Source organism: Ambystoma mexicanum, chromosome 4q (assembly GCF_040938575.1).
Source record: "Ambystoma mexicanum isolate Mex_15411 chromosome 4q, UKY_AmexF1_1, whole genome shotgun sequence".
NCBI classification, from domain to species: Eukaryota; Metazoa; Chordata; class Amphibia; order Caudata; family Ambystomatidae; genus Ambystoma; species Ambystoma mexicanum.
This window is the reverse complement of record NC_090928.1, coordinates 1,318,562,614-1,318,585,325: the sequence shown is the minus strand read 5'-3', so window position 1 is coordinate 1,318,585,325 and position 22,712 is coordinate 1,318,562,614. Positions and strand designations below refer to the sequence as shown.

At 44.9% G+C, this 22,712-nt stretch overlaps 1 protein-coding gene across 1 annotated transcript in view; it reads right to left on the bottom strand.

The window, feature by feature from the left end:
• LOC138467178 (NXPE family member 1-like) overlaps positions 1 to 22,712 on the bottom strand; it is a 325,272-nt gene that overhangs the window by 266,101 nt on the left and 36,459 nt on the right. The window contains exon 2 of the mRNA XM_069607243.1: positions 518 to 626. Coding sequence (XP_069463344.1) covers positions 518 to 616 — 99 coding nt within the window. The 5' untranslated portion in view covers positions 617 to 626. The remainder of the gene's footprint in view (positions 1 to 517; positions 627 to 22,712) is intronic.

Sequence of the window (22,712 nt, the reverse complement as noted above, 5' to 3'; positions counted from 1 at the left end):
GAGAAGACAGGAATAAAGAGAGGGAGAATGGAGAGCAGGCACAGAAAGCAGAGCTTGCTCTCAAGCAATTATCATTCTGACATTCAGATCCTTGGCACTCTGTTTCCCTGTCACTCTGATGCTCTTTTACCTTGACGCCCTGTCACTCTGATTCCCTGTCACTGAGGCCCTCTTTCACACTGGCCCTTGTTCACTCTGACTTATGTTACGCTGATCCCTGTCAATCTAATCCTGTCACTGAGACCCTTGGTCACTCTCATCCCTGTCCCCCTGATATCAGGCACGGTTACCCTCTGTTACTCTGATGCCTGTCCCTCTCAGCCCTGTCCCCCTGATATCAGGCACGGTTACCCTCTGTCACTCTGATGTCTGTCCCTCTCATCCCTCCCTCTGTCACTCTGGTGCCTGTCCCTCTCATCCCTGTCCCCCTCATATCAGCCACAGTTACCCTCTGTCCCTCTGATACATGTCTCTCTGACCTTCACTGATGGACCTTGTCAAGTTGCTGGCTTCTTACCTCCAAGTGCCTTTGATGGATGCTGTAGCCGAACAGAGCAATTCCAAAAAGCGCCAAGACCAAGCACGCCTTGTACCTCGTCTTCATTCGCCTGACCATTGTGCTGTGCCTGCAGGAGAGAAGACAAAAGAGGTCCGGTTAGTATTACATATTATGGAACCACTGTCTGGTAAATGATATGTTTATTTGTAATGTGAAGAAGCCCGGGACAAGGAGCACTCATTCCTTGCCCGGGTCAGGGAGCAATCATTCCTTACCCGGGTCAGGGAGCAATCATTCCTTGCCTGGGTCAGGGAGCACTCATTCCTTGCCCGGGTCAGGGAGCACTCATTCCTTGCCCGGGTCAGGGAGCACTCATTCCTTGCCCGGGTCAGGGAGCACTCATTCCTTGCCCGGGTCAGGGAGCCCGGGACAGGGAGCACTCATTCCTTGCCCGGGACAGGGAGCACTCATTCCTTGCCCGGGTCAGGGAGCACTCATTCCTTGCCTGGGTCAGGGAGCACTCACTCCTTGCCTGGGTCAGGGAGCCCGGGACAGGGAGCACTCATTCCTTGCCCGGGTCAGGGAGCCCGGGACAGGGAGCACTCATTCCTTGCCCGGGACAGGGAGCACTCATTCCTTGCCCGGGACAGGGAGCACTCATTCCTTGCCCAGGACAGGGAGCACTCATTCCTTGCCCGGGACAGGGGGCACTCATTCCTTGCCCGGGTCAGGGAGCAATCATTCCTTGCCCGGGTCAGGGAGCAATCATTCCTTGCCAGGGTCAGGGAACACTCATTCCTTGCCTGGGTCAGGAAGCACTCATTCCTTGCCCGGGTCAGGGAGCACTCATTCCTTGCCCGGGTCAGGGAGCCCGGGACAGGGAGCACTCATTCCTTGCCCGGGACAGGGAGCACTCATTCCTTGCCCGGGACAGGGAGCACTCATTCCTTGCCTGGGTCAGGGAGCACTCATTCCTTGCTCGGGACAGGGAGCACTCATTCCTTGCCCGGGTCAGGGAGCACTCATTCCTTGCCAGGGACAGGGAGCACTCATTCCTTGCCCGGGACAGGGAGCACTCATTCCTTGCCCGGGACAGGGAGCACTCATTCCTTGCCCGGGTCAGGGAGCACTCATTCCTTGCCCGGGACAGGGAGCACTCATTCCTTGCCTGGGTCAGGGAGCACTCCTTCCTTGCCCAGGACAGGGAGCACTCATTCCTTGCCTGGGTCTGGGAGCCCGGGACAGGGAGCACTCATTCCTTGCCCGGGTCAGGGAGCACTCATTCCTTGCCCGGGTCAGGGAGCACTCATTCCTTGCCTGGGTCAGGGAGCACTCATTCCTTGCCCGGGACAGGGAGCACTCATTCCTTGCCTGGGTCAGGGAGCACTCATTCCTTGCCCGGGACAGGGAGCACTCATTCCTTGCCCGCGTCAGGGAGCACTCATTCCTTGCCCGGGTCAGGGAGCCTGGGACAGGGAGCACTCATTCCTTGCCCGGGTCAGGGAGCACTCATTCCTTGCCCGGGTCAGGGAGCACTCATTCCTTGCCCGGGACAGGGAGCACTCATTCCTTGCCCGGGACAGGGAGCACTCATTCCTTGCCCGGGTCAGGGAGCACTCATTCCTTGCCCGGCTCAGGGAGCCCGGGACAGGGATCACTCATTCCTTGCCCGGGTCAGGGAGCACTCATTCCTTGCCCGGGTCAGGGAGCACTCATTCCTTGCCCGGGTCAGGGAGCACTCATTCCTTGCCCGGGTCAGGGAGCACTCATTCCTTGCCTGGGTCAGGGAGCACTCATTCCTTGCCCGGGACAGGGGGCACTCATTCCTTGCCCGGGTCAGGGAGCACTCATTCCTTGCCCGGGACAGGGAGCACTCATTCCTTGCCCGGGACAGGGAGCACTCATTCCTTGCCCGGGACAGGGAGCACTCATTCCTTGCCCAGGACAGGGACAGTCCACATGGGAGAACTCTACGAAGCCCAGTCAGTACCGGGAAGTGCCTGAACGCTGGAGCAATAGGCAACATTAATGAGTCCTTGTGTTCCTGAAGAGAATGCGTCTTTCTCTCCTACATCATTCAATGTGTTCACAAAACATGAAACATTACATACAAAATCACAACCAAAGTGGCCGTGTGCTATTTAGAATACAAATACACATTGCAGACATACAAACACAATTCATGGAATCAATTCATGAATTCATCGAAAGACGCCACAATATAAAAGTGATCTAGTGCAGTTTGAAATGTAATAACCGTGCAAGAAAAGCAAAATACAACAGACCACCACAGGATTCAGATAATTGAGGAACACCTGGAATCTAGAATGGGAAGCGGCTCTGCAAAAAGTCTAGCATTTCACTATTCAAATTTGTGGTCTCTTATCAGCGCCCAACATGCTTCGATCCCACGAAACAATGAACAGGATCTTTCTCAGGGGCACAGCAATACGTGGTGTGTGGCTCCTACAAACAATTATTCCAGGAGTAGAGTTACATTGGGTTAGGAAATCACACCACCCAATTAAATGCAGGGTAATGGCCACATTGTGATGCCTTACCAAAGTCTGAAAGGGAGGTATGGCAAATATTCAGATCATTGTGGTACTTCCATGGCCAACAAAGTAGAAAAAAACTCACCTGTCGGTCACACACCTAAATCAGAACAGAGAAGAAGGGAGAAGGGACAAGTAAACAGGCTCTTCATTAGATTCTAGGTCAGTGTATGTTGAAAACCCAACAATGATTTCAGGTAAAACACCAAAGCCGCACTCACCGAATAACATTATTGGAGGGGCCCATAGGTCATCAAAAATGCACCATACAACTCCTGCAGAAACCCTACAGTACATCACAACAGAATTACATGGCCACGGTAGTGGCCATGTAGTTATGTTTAAGTTGGTGTTTCCATAGGAAGAGCACTTTTTGGGTGGCTTATAACTTCCCTCTCCCTGGACGAATCCTCACCAAACTTTGCAAAAAAGTATTTGGGTCACAACTGAAATAATTCAAGACACACAAGAAACTGGTCAATTTGAGCTCCTAGATCCTGCTACAACAGCAAACACTTTAGACCATTATAAAATTCACCCATTGCAGAACTCTAATGACACCATAGAAGATGCACTGGAAACATACCAAATGCGTCAAACAAAAGGACCTCCAATCAGCATATGGGAAAAAAGTATAGAAGCACGTGCTTTTCCTCTACTCTTTCCTACTGGCAAAGGAGGAAGATACGATGATAGACCTGTTCAAATATCAGCATCAGAATACCGCTCATTACGAATTTATTCTGAAGATCCCAGATTTCGACAAAACGTGGAATACATATTCCACCTACTCTTTGAAAGTGAACTAGCAACTTTATGTTACGGAGTTGCACACAAATTAAAATCAGGATCACACTTTCAAAATATGACAGCCACACAATTATTACAAAAAGTTCAACAAAAAGATGAGGTTTTACAGACAAATCTTACAAATCTATTAGCAAATATGCATGCTACTAAAGAGTACTGGTTTCGACGCCATGGAGTTGTACGTTGTATGATCAGAAACCTTGGCCCACCCACTTGGTTTGTTACATTAAGTTGCGCAGAATATGCATGGGAAGATTTACATGCTTTCCTACGCATATCAAACGAAAACAAAACAAACATAGATATACTAACACCTGGAGAACTTTGTTCTCAGGATCCTGTTAATGTTTCTAGATATTTTCACCATCGCTTCATTGCTATGCTACATTTTATTTGTAATAAAACTGTTCCTCCCCTTGGAGAAGTGCAACACTTCTTTTGGAGAAAAGAATACCAAGCCAGAGGAGCGCCACATGTCCACATGCTTTTATGGATTAAAGATGCTCCTAAATTTGGTCAAGACAGTGATGCCACTGTTTTACAGTTTATTGAAAAATATGTCACTTGTGAAATTCCATCAGAATCCACAAATAGTGACTTTCATGCAAAAATCTTACAATTCCAAAGACACAAATGTGGCAAATATTGTCATCGCAAATACAAAAACAAAGGGAAATACTACACCAAATGCCGATTTGCTTTCCCTAGACCAGTTACAAATACAGGTCAAGTGAACAACCTCATGTCTTCAGTTAGATATAGTGTTAAAGGTAAGTCACCTAAAATACATATTGCATAAAAAGAAAAGAAGAAAAATATATCAATGATTACAATGCAATCATTGCCCACTTGTGGAATCCCAACATAGATGTGCAGTACATTGCAGACAATTCTACTGCAGTTGCACGATATGTCACAGCATACTTAACCAAATCAGAAAAGACAGAGCTCCAAGACCTCTGGAATGACCTGGCATCAGATAAAACAGTGTCTCAGAAATTATACAGCTTGGGCATAAACATGCTGTCCCATAGAGAATGTGGATCCTATGAAGCAGCTGATCGTTTAACTGGTACTGCATTGTATGGTTAATCTGCAAATATAGTATGGCTAAGTCTTGGTCCAGCTAAATCTAGAAAAAGAGTTCTAAAATCATACGAAGATATAGAAACAATAGCCAAACATGATCCCAACAGCCAAGACATTTCAAAAAACAATTTATTGGACACATACTACCCAAACAGGAGTGCCTCTTTGGAAACCATGTGTCTATACCACATAGCCCAAAACTACACATACAAAAATAATATAAAACCTGATGAGCAAAACCGTAAATACAAAGTGACAAACTTTGATGGCAGCTTAGTAAAACTCACCAAACCAAATTTAATTAATCATATCAAATTGTCATTAAAGACTCCTCAACATAAAGAAATATATTACATGTCCCTGCTACAACTCTTCAAACCATGGCGAAAAGAAGAAGAAATACTAGATAACTATGACTCATATGAAGACGCTTTCAAAGCCAATGAAAGCAGTACAACTGATGTAAACTTTGCACAGTACAAAACAATGTTGCACAATGAACAGCAACACGAAGAGGAACTCCAGGCCCAGCTAGATAAGGACACTCCTGACAGTAGTCACCCTTCTGTCACAGGAAGCCAAGAACCACTGGGAGAACCACTAATAACAAATGAGGCAGAATTAGCTATGATAGAAGTAGAAAACACCACGTGTCACTATGAAGATAAAGAAGACTTAACTACACTACAATCAAAACTAAACAAAGAGCAACGTAGCATTTTTCAAGAAATAACAAAAGAAATTGCACATACTGTGCAAGATGAAAACAAAGAATGCACCTGCCAAAATTACAAACCTATACTATTGTATGTCAGTGGTGAAGCTGGTTCTGGCAAAACATTCCTAATCAAAATCATCAGTAAGTTCCTTCAACAATTGACAAACAACAAACTGTCAGCTGTTGTCACTGCCCCCACAGGTTTAGCTGCCTACAACATAGGTGGTGTCACTTTACACCGATTACTACTCCTGCCAGTCGAACACCAAAACAAGTTAGATTATAACAAACTTTCTGCAGAAGCTACAATGGAAGTACGCAGAGTATTGAACCAAATGAAAATGCTACTAATAGATGAAGTGAGCATGCTGTCCAACCTGATGTTGGCTTTGATTCACCTCAGATTACAAGAAGTACTTAAAACAAACTATGAAGAGCTATTTGCAGGAAAACACATCATTGTTTTCGGAGATCTTCTTCAATTGACACCTGTAAAAGGTGAGCCTATTTTTAAAACATTAGGGCACAAACCAAATTTGTGTAAAACTGTTGGCAGCATTGGAAATGTCAACCTTTGGCAACATTTCCAATACAGAGAATTAACAGAAAACATGCGCCAATCTGCAGATCTCACTTATGCCAACATCTTAAAAAGTATCAGAGTTGGTATACTTTCTAGAGAAGCAGAAGCAATATTGAAAACCCGGCACATTCATGCACTTTATGGTGATAATGCATGTGCTACAGATGTTATGGAACAATTAGCCCACAAAAATGTCAATTGTATGGCCTTAATGCCAACTCTTGCAAGCTGTTTCAAATTCAATGAAATAATGTTAAGCAAAGAAATGCAACCAATTATGGAAATTAGCGCAACAGACAAACTAGATGTACATGGAATGACACTACCCATGTGTGACCAAGCCACAGCAAGACTAAATAGTTTAGAAAAATCAATCTCAAACACAGCAGGCTTGGAAAAGATATTAAAATTATCCTTAAATTGCAGAGTAATGCTTAAACGTAACCTTGACGTGGACCAAGGACTAGTTAATGGAGCACTGGGTACAGTTGTTGGCTTTCAAACATATCCACGTGACAACAAAATTCAGTTTGTCAATATTCTCTTTGACAAAATTTCAGAAGTAAAAAGAATAGGACGCTCAACAGCTCGATTGCTTCTCTTCAAAGACATGTATATACGCAGAGAACAATTTTCTCTAACTCTTGCATACGCAGTCACCATTCATAAATCACAAGGTCTTACTCTAGACAAAGCAATGATAGACATTGGTAACACAGTCTTTAAAGAAGGCATGAGCTACGTAGCACTGTCACGCCTACGTACAATTGACAGTCTATTTCTAATAAACTTTGATGCAAGTAAAGTAAACGCTGATATTCCTTGCATTTTATAATACAATAGACTTCGATCACTATACCCCCCATCTACAAACATATCCTGTTCCACAAAAAGGAAAATTTTCTAAAAGAAAACTAAATCAAACAGAAATGCAACAGGATGTCACTGCAAATCCTCCAAAGAGACTAAAAAAAAACTAAAACTTCATCAAGTACCACAAGCAAAAAAGAATCAATTAGGAAAAGTAAACCAGGTATTTCTTTAAAGAAGGAAGACAAACTCCAAAAAAAGCAGTTAGATACAGAACTATCTGGACCATTTAAATTCTCAAATATAGTTGGTGTAAGTTGCTACGCAAATGTAGCAATGAATATTCTATTTCAATTACCACCAATTGTTGACAACATTTATTTACACAGTACAGACCCATTGTGTTTGCAAATGTTAGTACTTCACAGAAATGCAGCAAACAATCCTGACAACACGTATAGTGTTTTTGGAATAAGACGACAATTGGACTACTGTGCTGGAATGGTGCAATTCACTATAAACTCACAGGAAGATCCACAAGAATTTCTAATGTACTTACTATTAGTACCGGAAAACAAAAACATACCTATAAATGAAATCTTCCAGATTTCATACATGTGGAAACATACATGCACTCTCTGCAACAATGTGACACAAGAACAAATCCCCAATGAGCGCTTTGTCTATATATCAATACCTAATTGTGAATCTGTTCCATTTCAGCAACTTGTACAAAATGCAAACCACGGTAGATTATGTTCTACCTGCAATTCGGATAATCGCTCCACGTTAGTAATACAAACACATAGTAAATACATAATACTAATGCTTCTACGTTACAATGCAGATGGTACGAAAAACAACTGCAAGCTGACTGCATTCACACACGGTCAAATTTCACTTGGTAGGAAAACCTTCACAACATAGGTATAATCTACCACGCAGGAGCCACAACCAACTCAGGGCACTACACTGCATATATTAAAAAAAAAATGTGGATGGTTTGAATGTAATGATAGTACCGTTACTCTAAAGCAGAGATTACCACCTAATCTTACAAACGCATATTTAATGTTCTTAAAACCAAAATTTGATAACTGAACTGTACTTAAACCTTAAATACACTTGTAGTATAAAAATATAAACTGTCACAATATTTCAAAACCTATCTAACTGCCCAAAGATTCTACAACAACTAATCAGGTAAATTAATACCACTCAAATAGAGCAAAAAATAGACAGTTAGAATACGCCAATTGGTATCTAACTGTCCCAAAATTTACAAATATGCAAACAGATAAATCAATACCACGAAATTATATCAAAGCATAAACAGTTAGAATACGCCTACTGGTATCTAACTGGGCCAAAATTTTACAATATCCAAACAAATACCTAATATCTTACTGCTCACAAAAACTGGAACAATCCAATGCATAAAGCATTAGGCAGAAAGAACAAGTGAACACGGAAAACAAACAAATAAATAAACTGTAGCATAACAGAAAAACGGTTTTTTTTTAATCCAACATGGATTTTTTTTTCTCCCACAGACCCAATGATTTTAGCAACAAATACAGAAACTTTGCACATTGCACAGTACTCTGGTTTGTAATCTACTAAATATGAGGGTCAATAAAAAGAAGAAAATGTTGATTGTACAATGTAATAAGTCATTATAAAATACTGATACTAACATGCTATTTTCTTTTATTACAGAAATGAACAAGAAAAACATGGACTCCCGTTACTAAATCAAATAGTAAGTATAACAAGATAAATACAACCATCGCAGCATATCACACCCATACAAGCTTATAACATTGTTCCTTATAAATTAGTTTTTGACCCAAAGTTAAAAGCCACTATGGGTGTGATATGCTGCGGTGGTTGTGGCCAGGCCATACACTCTTGGGAGCATGGCCTAATGGCCATGCACCCAACATTCCATACCCTGGCCACAACCACCCCAGCATATCACACCCATAGATGCAAACATTGCAACCATTGTTATGTCCGCGGACAGGGGGAAGGTCCTAGGACACATTCAACTTGCGAGAGGACAATACAAACATCGTCCTCAGGACACCCCCATTTTCTTTATGTACGAACATTTGTGGACACCGCGATTATTCTTAAAACATTTTCACCTTGCCAACGAACAATACAGACAACGTCTCCAGGACACCCCCTGCAATCATTCCAAGACCCCACGAGTGTTCTTAGAACACTTTCAAGTTGACACCGAATCCATTCTGTTTATTTACGAACATTCCAGAACAGCCGTGTTGTCCGCAGACAAATCGAACACAACAAAAGCGTCTAGCACATAAATAAAATACAACTTTGAACCTATCTCATACTCCCCCATCCTCCCCAAAGAATTCTACACACCAACACACTCTACTAAATACACATTTTGTACAAACTTTCACCGCGCTGTCCGCGGACGTCCGCAAATGCAAGATGGCGGGCGCGACAGAAAATCTGACGCGCATTCACGCACCGCGCCGCCCAATCAGCGAACACGTCGCATGTCCGCGGACATGACGCAAGCCGCTGGGCCAATCGGGGTGCAGTCCGCGGAGCGAACAGGGAAGTCCGTCCGCGAAGCGAACACAAATATCACTAATTTTTTTGCTTTACATTTCGATCATTTTTTTAAAAACTACTGGACGGATTTACACCAAATTTGCAAAAGCACGCTTTCGGGACCAGGCCGCCGCTCCTGCCGCAAATTTGGTGTAAATCCGTCCAGCGGTTCGGGCTGTAGCCGTGCGCAAAGTTTTTTCCCATTCAGTCTATGGGAAAAAAAATTATTTTGGGACCCCCCTATAACTTTACCCCCCCTGGACGAATCCTCACCAAACTTTGCAATAAAATTCACAGTGGGCCATATACTTTTTTTTGCAAACTTTGGTGATGATTCGTCCCGGGGGAGCGAAGTTATAAGCCGCCCAAAAAGTGCTCTTCTTATGGAAACACCAACTTAACCATAACTACATGGCCGCTACCGTGGCCATGTCATAACTATACATCTCGTGTTACGGGCAGCAGAGGCACCTAAAATGTATCATTGTGACCAAAAGTCTTCCTTTCTTCAACCTACTGGTGTACGGCGTATTCAGGGACCCCAACGTCGTCCACCTACAGCCCAGGGGACGGCTGTGGTCGGATGAGTCTGATATATGTAACTAGGACCTCGTTGAGAGCATAGAGCGTTATTAGACTCACATAGGACCAGCACAATATATACCTTGGTCACAGACTGACAAAAATAATGTAATATTTAAACTGCCTTTGCTTACACCCCCCGTCGCCCCGTCCGACCCCTCCTCTTGTATACCACCTGCACTACATCAATTGTCGTCAGACATAGTAATGTTTCTGCTTGCTTTGTTCTCCTTTTCCATTACCTCTTGCCTTACTTGTTCTTGCACTATCAGAAATGTCGACAGGCCATTATGATAGTTACTTTTCACATTCTGTATTGTTTCAAGGACTTTTACTGAATGTAACTGTATTTTCCTATGTTCCCTTCCTCCTTGAAGCGCTTTGAGACACATTGTGAATAGGCGCTATATGAATAAACAATCAATCAATCAATCAATCATTACAGCAGGGAAATGACCCTATGAGCTGGAAAGAGAATCATGGGCAATGACACTGGCAGCAGGGGATATGAAGAGCTTGTTTGCTGCCATATTAGGAGAGCAATCGGAAGACATTTGGAAAAGGGACAGGTATCCTGGTGCGACAGCATAGCATACCAGTCATGACAGCGCACCTTTTAATAATTGTCAAGCAGATGTCTGGGAAGCCCACGGAATACAATTCCCAGATACCTCAGATATGAGGGCAATAATGACATGAACAATGGGGCCGGATGAGCAAATACCACAAATACCACAAACACAACAGGTAGTACAACCTCAGGCACGGAGCTTCTGGGGGAAGGAGAGGAAAGGACAAATACCTACGAGGAGGTGCAGCTGGTAGTGGGACTTCTTAGAGACACCAGAGATGTGAGGAGAGAAGGAGAGTGAGAAGTTGAAGATAAACCAGAGGTTCTTAGCCTCACATGTGGGAGAAGGAGGAGGGCCAGCCATAAAACTGTTAGACCCCCCCAATCGTTCAGTTGCCTTCACCAGAAGTCACATCATTTGTGCTACGAGGTTCTGGGTGGGGCAAAACAATCCTAAAACGAGGGTGGAAAACTTTGGATGGGTGCCGACATGTCTAGAATCGAGTTAGTGTGTGTGTGCAAGTTGACCTTGAAGTATCCACTTAGGTCTTGTCTGCAGTACCAGGTGCACCTTAGGACAAACATAAAGACTATTTTTTTTCTGCACATAATGATCAATTAGCTGTAGCTGTAGGTCTGAAGACGCGAGAGAAGAGGCCAAAGTGGGAGAAGGTGGAAAGACAAGGCTGGGACCAATGGCCTGGCATCGCTTATGGAGCAGGTAGCCTATGTAAAGGGCATCACCAACCAGCCACTCGGATTTGTACCCAATGTAATTTACGTCATTGATGATGCTGCATGCCTTTTTTAAGTCTTGCTCATGCCGATCTTTTTTGCCAGAACGTTCCGCGGCAGCAGAGTGTTTTGCTGGTGCATCTCTATTTTTGTGGAAATAAACGTTGTTCTCTTTGCAGGAGGTGTTATGGCTTTTTCCCGAATGGGTTGCATTTCTTCTGGTCTGAGTGTTTAGGGGTTTCTCTTTGGTCACATGGCCCTATAATGAACAATGACAACCAATCAAGGATCAGTGCAATGATGTCATTGAAAGTATCTGAAGTAGGTTGGGCCAAGAGGGCAATCAGATATGTCTAATCCAATCATAGAACTAACATATATATATATATATATATATATATATATATATATATATATATATATATATATATACGCTATATATAGTTGATGATGTTAACCAGTCAAAATTATTCATAGGTTTTAAAATTGATATTGTATTATGATGACAGTGTTGGCGTGTCTTTTGGTTAAAAACCTGTCACATCTATTGTAATGTTGAGAGCTGATTTAAGCTGTCCCGGCTGAGGTTCACTGCTTTGAATAATCCGGGTTTACCTGTGCACTTTGACTAATCCATTGGTGAGTATTGATTGCATTAATGCGATAAACAGGGCCCTCCTCTACAGTAATTTATTACATGGACATGTAATTGTATATACCACGTTACCGGTATTGCAATTAGTGAGTCGCTGTTTGCAAAGTTCTCGTAAACCCATGTCAACTTCAGGACTGCATTTGGTCTGTGCACACACCAGACACATGGCAAATGGGACACGTCCAAGTCCAATCCAGAAGGGTTACACGGCTGGTTAGGCAAAATGATGTCTCAAATCTGTGTGGGCCAATGGTCTTTCAAATTTAAGCGCCATTTTTAAAAGTGAACATAGTTTGAGACAAATTAGAGGGACCTTTTCCTAAGATGCTCCAGAGTTTAAAAATAATCTTCTTAATTATCCAGGACATGTTGATGTTGGTGTTAACACACCCCAAAACCCTCCAAATTCTTATCTCCTGTGGGGACCATTGCACCACCCCCAGTCCAGCCGGTTAGGGAGGGGCACGGCACCTGAAAATAAATGGCTCTAAGGAGATGGACTACACCCTGAGTTTTTATCTTACTTATAGAATAAAACACTATGGTGGATTTTATAGGGATTGCAAAGGGGCCCCCTCTTTATTTATAAAAACACTTAAACGTTATTAAGTATTTCTTATTACCTGCCTAACATGTCCCTGACATGAGTATCATCTAAATCGGCATCTGCTACACCAGCCCACCCTACCTTGGAGGGGTCTCAGGGACCCATAGGGTGAGACCTACACAACATATCCCTTCCTTAACTCCTGTTACCACCCACATAGAGTGTGAGTCCAAAGGATAGCCTCTGTGGGTGGCCCCACCTCCAGAGGCGGCCTCTGGCTGGCTGCCACATTCTCCTGCTACCTCATGCCAGGGTATCTCCACTCTACTCCCTAATGTATACTCCTAAAATCCAACCCTATTTAACGCTCCTTCTACTTATTGCACCACTCTATGTGTTCCCTACTTAACATCTACTACGTACTCAAGAATATACACATAAATATACATACCGACAAACAACAACACATCAAATATATAATATATTAAGTGATTATGGAGGTGACTGATGCAGTCAGTAAACCCCCTTTCAGTAGCATATATGGCTGCCTCAGGATGGGCTGTGCTGGCTGGTTTGACTGACTGAGTGGGGCCTGGCCTCTTCTGCGTTCTTCTCGGTGACCCCATCCACCACGTGGTGCCAAGCACGAGAACTGCATGCCCTGTGCTCTGTTAATGTCCTTGGGGAGGCTTGTGTGTGCAATACAGCTAACGTTCATTACTCAGTGTCTTATGCTGCTTCATCACCCTTACACGCAAGTGCAGGGTGTCTGAGAGGAAATGGCATGCTTCCTGTACATCCTCTGACAAACTGGCCTGCCGCCTGCTCCAAAGGCAATAGCGGCTCTCTGTCCACACCAAGAAAATAGCCCTCATCCAAGCCTGCGTCTCTGTGGCATCCAACAACTCGGCCAAACTCTTTAAAATCTGCATGGAGCTGGCCAATCCTGCTGCACTCTCTACCTCTCATGTCCCTTCCCAGGCCCTCTGTACGGCCGTGGCTTCTCATTTCAGCTCTAAAACTCAGGATATCCACTCCCCTGTTCTCCCTAGACGAGGTTTCTAGACAGTCTGATCTATGAAAGTCTTGTCGAAACAGGTTCATCCCTGTTCCTCTAAAACCATCAAGGACCACATTGACACCATGGATCCTGCTTTGGCCGACATCTGCAACTACTCCTTTTGCCACTGGAGTCTTCACTTCCCCCAGAAGCACCCCCTTGTGCACCATCTTCTTAAGAAACCCTCAGCCGACCCATCCTGTCTTCCTGAATCGCTGAATCTCCATCACTCCTTTCCTGGGCAAACTCCTGGAAAAGCTGGCCATCTCCCAGCTTAATCTTCACACTGAATCTGTTGGTTGCCTCCATGACCATCAGTCTGGCTTCAGAGCTGCCAGAAGCACAAACTGCTCTCCTGAACATCCATGCAGACCTGCACTCCAACCTTGACTTCAATACCCTCTGTGTCCTCATCTTACTTGATCTCTCATCTGCCTTTGACACGATCAACAATGCCATCCTGCTTAATGGTCTCCGTGATAACCTGGGTATCACTGATCAGGCCCTGGCTTAGATGACCTCTTTCCTCTCCGATCGACCCTCCCAGGTCCAACTTGGGTCCTTCCTCTCCTCTATCTCTATCAATACCTGAGGTGTTTCCCAGGGGTCTAACCTCTCTCCCTGGCTGTTCAACCAATACGTGGCACTTCTTGCCCACGCATTGCCCCTCTCTGCCCCAACTTTCAGTGCTATGCAAACGACATTCAGCTCATTTTCAGGCTCCCTTCCACCACATCTTCTCCTTCTCTCATCTCTGACTGTCTGTCTGCTATCCAAGAGTGGTGCGCCACCAATGATTTCTTCCTTAATTACAGTAGGACTGAGATTCTCCTCATCTGCACACCTGCTCCCTCCTTTCCTGTAGCTCTCTGGCCGGCCTCTCTTGGCCCTCTTCCTTCTCCCACCCTTGAGGCTAGAAACTTGGGGTCATCTTCGACTCCACTCTCTCCTTCTCTCCTCACATTTCTGACGTCTCTAAGAAGTCACACTACCAGCTGCACCTTCTTAGAGGTATTCTTCCTTTCCTCTCCTTCCCCCAGAAGCTCACTGGCTCCAGAGCTCTGATTCTCTCTAGGATGGACTACTGCAACAGCCTCTTTCTAAATCTGCCTGCTTCTACTCTCCGCCCTGTGCAACTCATCCAGAACAGGACTGCGAGACTTGTCCTTGGCCTCAAGCCCAGGGATCGTATCTCTCCAGGACTGAAATCTCTGCACTGGCACCCAGTGGCTGCAAGGATTACGTTCAAAACCCTCTGCCGTGTCCACAAGGCCTTCTGGGGCCTGGGGCCTCAATGCCTCCAACTCTCTCTTTCTAAATATCTTCCTTCTCAAGCTCTTCACTCATCCGCCTCCAACTCCCACAGGGTCAGTCGCTTCTCCAAGCAACAAGTTGGGGGTAGATCTCTTTCTTTGGCTGGGGCCTCCCTCTGGAACAGCCTCCCTGCCTCCCTGAAACTTGAGGAGAACCATCTCCGGTTCCGAAAGCACCTCAGGACCTTCCTCTTTGCTTCTTCTTTCTCTCCTCCTCTCCCCTGCTGAACTCCTGACTGAAGCTGCACCGATCACCTGGCTACCCTCTGATCTCAGGCCCAGGTCCCCTCCCCCACCAGCTGTACACCTGCACTGCCTCCCGTGCAACCCCTGCAATTAGGGTTGTTTTTGTATCCCTTCAGTCCTTACCAGCTTTTGACACTTGATGTCTGCACTTACCCCTGCACTTGCCACTAGCTCGCCGGACTTTCACCTACTGTTTTTATTTATTCTATTTATTTTTACTGTTGATCCTATGTGTTGCTCTGCCCACTCCCCGTACCCGCACTTTCCCTGCCCCCCTCCCCTGCACTTGCGCGATCTCAATGTCACCTGGCCTAGTAAGATCGTTGTATCTGTCTTCCCTCTGCTCCCCCTCTGTTGCCTCATCGCGCTTTGATACACTTGTGTATAGGCGCGTTATAAATGCCATATCATATAATATCGTTACAGTCCTATAGTCAGCAAGATTGAGATAACCCTACAGCTAAACTTCATTATTCTGTGAATTATGCTGCTGCGTCACAGTCCTATATTCAGTGAGAGTGAGACCGCTCTACAGGTAGCCTTCATTACTCAGTGTCTTATGCTGCTTCTTCTCACAGCCGTATAATCAGTTAGAGTGAGCCCACACTTCAGCTAACTTTCATTACTAAGGTGTCTAATGCTGCTTCTTCTCACAGCCGTATAATCAGTTAGAGTGAGCCCACACTTCAGCTAACTTTCATTACTAAGGTGTCTAATGCTGCTTCGCTATTGGCCTATAATCAGTGAGAGTGAGCCTGTCCTATAGCTAAACTTGATTACTCAGTGTCTTATGCTGCTTCGTCACAGGCCATTAATCAGTGAGATTGAGCCCACCCTACAGCTGATCTTCATTACTTAGTGTCTTATGCTGCTTTGTCACAGGCCTAAAATCAGTGAGAATGAGCCCGCCCTACAGCTGAACTTCATCACTCTGTGCATTGTGCTGCTTCACCAAAGTCCAATAATAAGTGAGAGTGAGCCTGCCCTATAGCTAACCTTCATTGCTCAGTGTCTTATTCTGCTTCATCACAGTACCTTAATCAGTGACAGTGGACCACCCTACAGTTAACCTTGATTAATTGGTGTCCTATGCTGCTTCGTCACAGTCCAATAATCAGTGAGAGTGAGCCCATGCTACAGCTAACCTTCATTACGTAGTGTGTTATGCTGCTTCGTCACAGTCCAATAATCAGTGAGAATGATACCACCCTGCAGCTATCCTTCATTACTTGGTGTCTTATGCTGCTCTATCACAGTCCCATAATCAGTGAGAGTGATGAAACTTCTTCACAGTTCCATAATCAGTGAGAGTGAGCCCGCCCTACAGCTAACCTTCATTACTCGGTTTCTTATGCTGCTTTGTCAAAGGCCTACAATCAGTGAGAGTGGAACTGCCCTACAGCTAACCTCCATTACTCAGTGTCTTATGTTGCTTCGCCACGTTCCTATAATCAATGATAGTGAGCCTGCCTGTTAGGCAGAAACCTGTGCAGTTCCCTCTGGGACCACTGCAAAAGATTTAAGACTACAGGTGTTTGGCAGTAAACCCACTTGGTAGCAGTCTGTACCACACAGATTCACTTGGTAGCTGTGGCTGAGCAGTCAGACTTCCCTCAAGAAGAGTTAGGCAGTATACAGAGTATTCACAATAGGTCAAAAGAACACAAAAGAACAAGTAAACACTGACCAGAGCTTGGTGAAAAAGAGAAATAATTATTTATTTAAAACCACATCTAGTAAAACACACAGGCACTAATGTTAAGCAGTTCAAAACACGGTCACTAAAAGATATACACTCCCTTAGAAGAATATTAAACAAGTCTTAAGTAAAGCCCCACTTATTTTCAGACAGCGGTGAGCACTTAACGCAGATGGCACTCTAATAATTTGTTTTAAAAGGGGGAGAAAAGCAGGGTATCATTTGAAACAGATCCAAACACTTTCACAAGAACACAACAAGAGAGGAAGGCAAAGTAAAACCGTGAAGTTAGAGTTCAGAAGGCCGGATCCACTTTAAGAGGATCAGAACGAAATGTGTCCAAGGTCACACGGTTGAAGTGCACAAAAGTCTCAAAAAGGTTCAGAAAGAGTTGGACCAAAAGAAAGGAACCAGTTAGATGGTCAAGGAGGCCAACCCAGTCCAGAGGGTTAAGGGATTATTATTACCTTGTAGCAATCTTTAGAAAGGGAGACCTGGCGGACGCGGTACCTTAAAGTGGTGAGAATACTCCAGCGAGGGCAGTTGTTCCTGGCAGCGGATGTAAGTCGGTGCTTCATCCGGGGGGAGAGAGGATCTCATCGGGGAGGAAGACAGGAGTCTGCCAGGGAAGAAACCAGCCAGCAGAGTTTCTCAGGTAAAAGGAGCAGTCCTTTTATTCGCGGTCCAGTGGTAAGTGGCTATCCGGTTGCCGGGGTGCTTGGCACAGGCAATTCGACCACAAGACGTCCTGGGTTGTGAGGAAAAGAAGGTAAACTGGTTGTGCCCACCAGTCAGGGGAAGAAGCCTCTCCAGCCGGGAGATCTTCTCTGTCGTCGGGAAGTGGTGAGTCGGTTCCGCAGGGCTCCACCGGTGGTGTCGTCGTGGCAGGTCAGCTCAGCTTCTCCCTCGTCGGATTCTCAGGTCCTGTGGCGACTTCTGAAGTTCCAGTCCCCAAAGCCCTGCTTTTATGCAGCACACCCCCATTCACTCAGCTGTCAATCAAACATGCTAAGTGGTGAGCCGGCCGGCTCACCACTTGGGCCAATCACACAAGAGTGCGACTTGAGTTACCAAGGTAACTCAGTCCAGGGTGCCTAAACCCCCTCCCACACCCCCTGTGGTACCCAAACAGAGTGGCACCACTTTTGGAGGCTTCTGTGGAGAAGCCCGCCAAAAAGTGGAACAAAGGGCCCGACTTGGGTTGGAGTCACAGAAGAGAACACAAATGCCATTTTAGAATCAAGTCCTGGCAAAAAAATACCAACCGGCAAATTAATATTAAACTAATAAACCGGCGGTATGTTCGAGGCTATGAGAATTATATAATTAAAGTTGGTAGCCTCGAACAATGGGAAAATCCCATAGGGATATATTCGCGGTTGAATATAAAAAGTAGTATCCACTGCCACCAGCCAAAACTCGATCAGGGGGGACGGAGACGTGCCCCCTCGACTAACAGACCCAAGGGCAATCGAATTGCCCCGACCAGTACGTCCACAATATGATGGTTTGTACCGGTTTCTGTTAATAATTTGGGACTAGTAAAGCCAATGGTGACTTTACATGCCTTGGGAGACAGTAGTCAGTCCCAGGGTATGGAGTCTAGGGTGGGGTGTCACTATGACACCCCTGTGTTACTGCACGGAGGGTGCTGTGTAACACACATAGTAAAAACACATGAGACCCTATGGAGTAAAGGACCCCATAGCCCATAAAACACATTACCAGTCAAAGGAACACCATAAATCATGTCCAAGAGTGGGAGAAAAAGAGTCTCACTCTTGGCAGGAGGAGAAAAAACAAACTCCAGAAATCCAGCAAAGCTGCTGGGGGACTCACTAGGTTAGGGAATTCAGCCTAAAGACAGAATTCTCCCTAACACTGCCCTACAGCTAATCTTCATTACTCTGTGTTTTATGCTTCTCTGTCACATTCCTATATTCAGTGAGACGTGATACAGAGGAAGGAGACTCAAAGTAGCAAGGGGAAGCAGCAGGGAAAGGACTAATGCTTTTAGCACACAAATTGAAGAACTAAAGGATAATAGAAAAATGGCTTTGCTTCTCCTACTGGACTCGTCGGCAGCGTTCGACTTGGTGGACCATGCAGTGTTATGCAACCACCTCCAATCTGCCGCCGACTTCACCAAAGATGCTATAGCTTTGGTCCAATCCTTCTTAGCTAACCGGACCATGAGAGTCTTCTCTACTTCAGCCTGTGCCGACCCCATTAAAATAACCTGCGGGGTCCCACAAGGTTCCTGCGTCTCCCCTACTATGTAGAATATCTTCACCAAGTCCCTGTTTGACAAGTTGGACAGACTGGGTGCCCCCTACACTAACTATGCAGATGACACCCAGATCCTCATACCCCTTTCGGGCAACTTCGAGACTGACTCAGCCTTGGTGAACTAGATTTACACCCTCATTCAGGCATGGATGGCATCCCATGGCCTCTGCCTGAATGAAGTAAAAACGGAATTATTAATCTTAGGTTCTGAAGCTAAAAAAAACTCAGCCCAAACTACACATCCTTCAACATTGATAACCCTATCAAGGTGATATCTGTAGTTAAAACTTTAGGATTCTACTTAGACTCCTCTCTCACTCTCGAGAGCGAGCTGCACCACACTAACCAACGCTCGTATGTCAAGATTAGATTACTGTAATGCCCTGTACTCAGGAGCCAACAAATAAATTACAGACAAAATCCAAAGACTGCAGAATAACTCCCTGAGGGCAGCATTGAACATCCCTTACAGAGAGCATATTACCGAATTCAGGAAGGAGGTTAACTGGCTGAAAATAACGGACGGAATTATCCTCAAAACAGCATCCCTCACCTCCAAATGCCTGAATAAGCTAGCACCCCCATACCTTCTGGATAAAATTACCAGGGGAACAGCTACCCGCCCTACGAGATCTGCTAACTCATTTGTTGGAGATTCCTAGGTTCAAACACTCGACAGCAGGAGGAACCAGTTTCCCTGTTAAAGCGGCACAATGCTGGAACAGACTACCAGTTGGCCTCAGACTAAAACAACCCTACCCTATATTCAGACATAAGATACTCAATTGGCTACACACTAACGACACCTAACTGCCGAACTACACTTCTACCTCTCCAGCCCCTACACGACCCTTTGTTCCCTCAAACTACACTGTACATTGGTTAACTATACACGCATGGTCGTCTGTTCTGTCATATTTGCATGCACCATGGATACACGTAAACGTAGACATGTAAGGTTGTATATACATATATGTATGTGTGCATATATTGTTAGTCACGATAATGCCTCCTTGACTTACCAAGACCATTGCTTCGTATTTAATGTATCTTGTACCTGTATTTTTGCTCCTACTGCAATCACTGCTCTATGTATTGCTACCTTGTACAGTAACTAAGTTTTAAGATTTCTTGTTACCCAAGGGCTTGGTGTGCATTACCAAACAAATAAACAAACAAAACAAACAAACAAATAAACAAAACAAACAAACTAGAGGCGACAGGAAGGGAAATTAGTAATGTTACTATGGACCTACCTTCCGCGCAGAACGAGTACGCACTAACAGCAAACAGAGTGCACACTAATAATGATGCATAGCTTCTAAAGTTCTGTGCACAATGTTGGCAAGGATAATGGCAATCCTCCACAATCCCACCTAACCCACACCAAGTAATGAACAGCCAAAAGCAGTTCAGGGGAATCCAAAAGGCAATCCTTTAAACCGAAGAAATGTTTGTTCAACCGAGCCAGAACTGAAGTACCAAAAAATGCCGTCGAAAGAGTCGTCAGGAAAGCAGAATCAGGGGTCAGCAATGGTGATCAGAAAACTGCAACAAACGGGATCGGAAAACACGGGGGACTCACTTTAATCAGAAGTACCGGTGCAATGGAAGTTAGTTTCTTTATACTTCCGAGATGTTTTAACAGTATGTTCTGACGTACCACTGTGCACTGAGTAGTCATGGCAACAGGGGTCAGAATCCAGCACTGACGCGCGATGCTCGACTGGAGCTCATGGCGTTGGTGCAGGCGCCATGGAAACCGCCAGAAACGCAGGCTGGAAAGCATGGGAAAGCGCTGCTTGCATAGGGAGCAGTGAATGCGTCCATGAACCATGACAGTATCCTCCCCCAAAGGTTGTGACAACCCCCTAGAGTCATGAAATCGAGGCACCAACAAGGGTGCATGGATGTTCTCAATAGGTTCCCAAGTCCAAGTCATATCTTCCATACCGTAGCCCTTCCAATGAATGTAATAGAAACACTTACCCTTTTGCAATCTCATATCCAGAAGGACGTGCAAATTTTGATCCCGAATGGGCCTTATGGTTCGATGGCCGTAGAGATAGGAAATCAACTAGCGCAAGATAGTGCTAACGAAGATGTGATATTTGGTGAATCAACAAGTATGACTCCTAAAAAAGGTTTTGGGAACAGAAAAAAAAGGGGACCTGGAGGACAGGAGTGAAGGTTTGATAAATCAATCTACACCATCTCAGGCAAAAATGTGCCCTATTTTTGCCAGAAAGAATCTGGTAAAAAAAAGGACACAATTATCCCAAACACCGAGGCCTGAAACCACCACACAGCAAAAGCCAACAAAGGACCACTCTAAACCAGGTGAGATGACTCTTTCAACAAAAACACAGAATATGAAAATGCCAGCAAAATCAAGGTCAAATTCAACTAGAACTTGTTTAAAGAGAATTGGGATTCCTAACCAGAAAACTCAAAACAAGGGTCTAAATAACAAAACACCATTAGAGAGCAATATACAAACAACAGGTCGAAATACAGAGCCTCCGGAGGTGCAGCCTATCCAGAGTGTTCGTAATTAGGAGGACGATGACACCTCAGCAAATCTCCTGGATTTGTCCACTTACCCTATATCGGATGATGATAATTCAGATGACAGAGAAAGGGGAGCCTGACGGATAACAACGATGAAGGACAAGAAGAAAATGGCAGTGATGTGGCAAAGACACCAGCAGGGGAGAGAAGGCCATCAGTGTTGGCCAGGGCAGCTGAAGAAAATGGGCTGTCTGCAGTAGCTTCTGGACAGAACTTGTGAACCGCTTTCTCTAGGTCTGATCCATGCACTAGTTGGCTTAAAGATGACCAGATCACTGGAGGACGAAAAGACCCAGACACGGTCATGAAAAATCCTAGTCTGAGTACTATGGAAATTGAAAAGTAAAGGCCAACGGGACCTGATTCTCAAATGGGAAAACAGGTTACCCTTAAAATGAGAACGACTGCACAACAGGATCCACAGAACGATGAAAACAAATTGTTGTGCGAGGGCTCCAGTAACACCCAAAAATCACGACAGGACATTTCTGAGTTAAACAAACATAGAAATGAAAAACTGACAAAGTCGGATTGTGGTATTAGCTCCATCTCTCCTTTCATATTTTCATCTCCAAAGGAATCGCGATGGAAGAAAAGAACAAATAAAGAATCTCAGTGTGGGATCCAGGAGAAGGACAAAGGAAATCACGAGGGGCGACAGCAGAGATTGTTTATGTTTTGTCGAGATGAGCTGCTACTTGAGAGGATAGAGACGGCAGAGGATGGGCTGAACATGAATAGGGCAAATGTAGTCCGACTGTTTCATCATGATCCAAGTCTCCGACTGC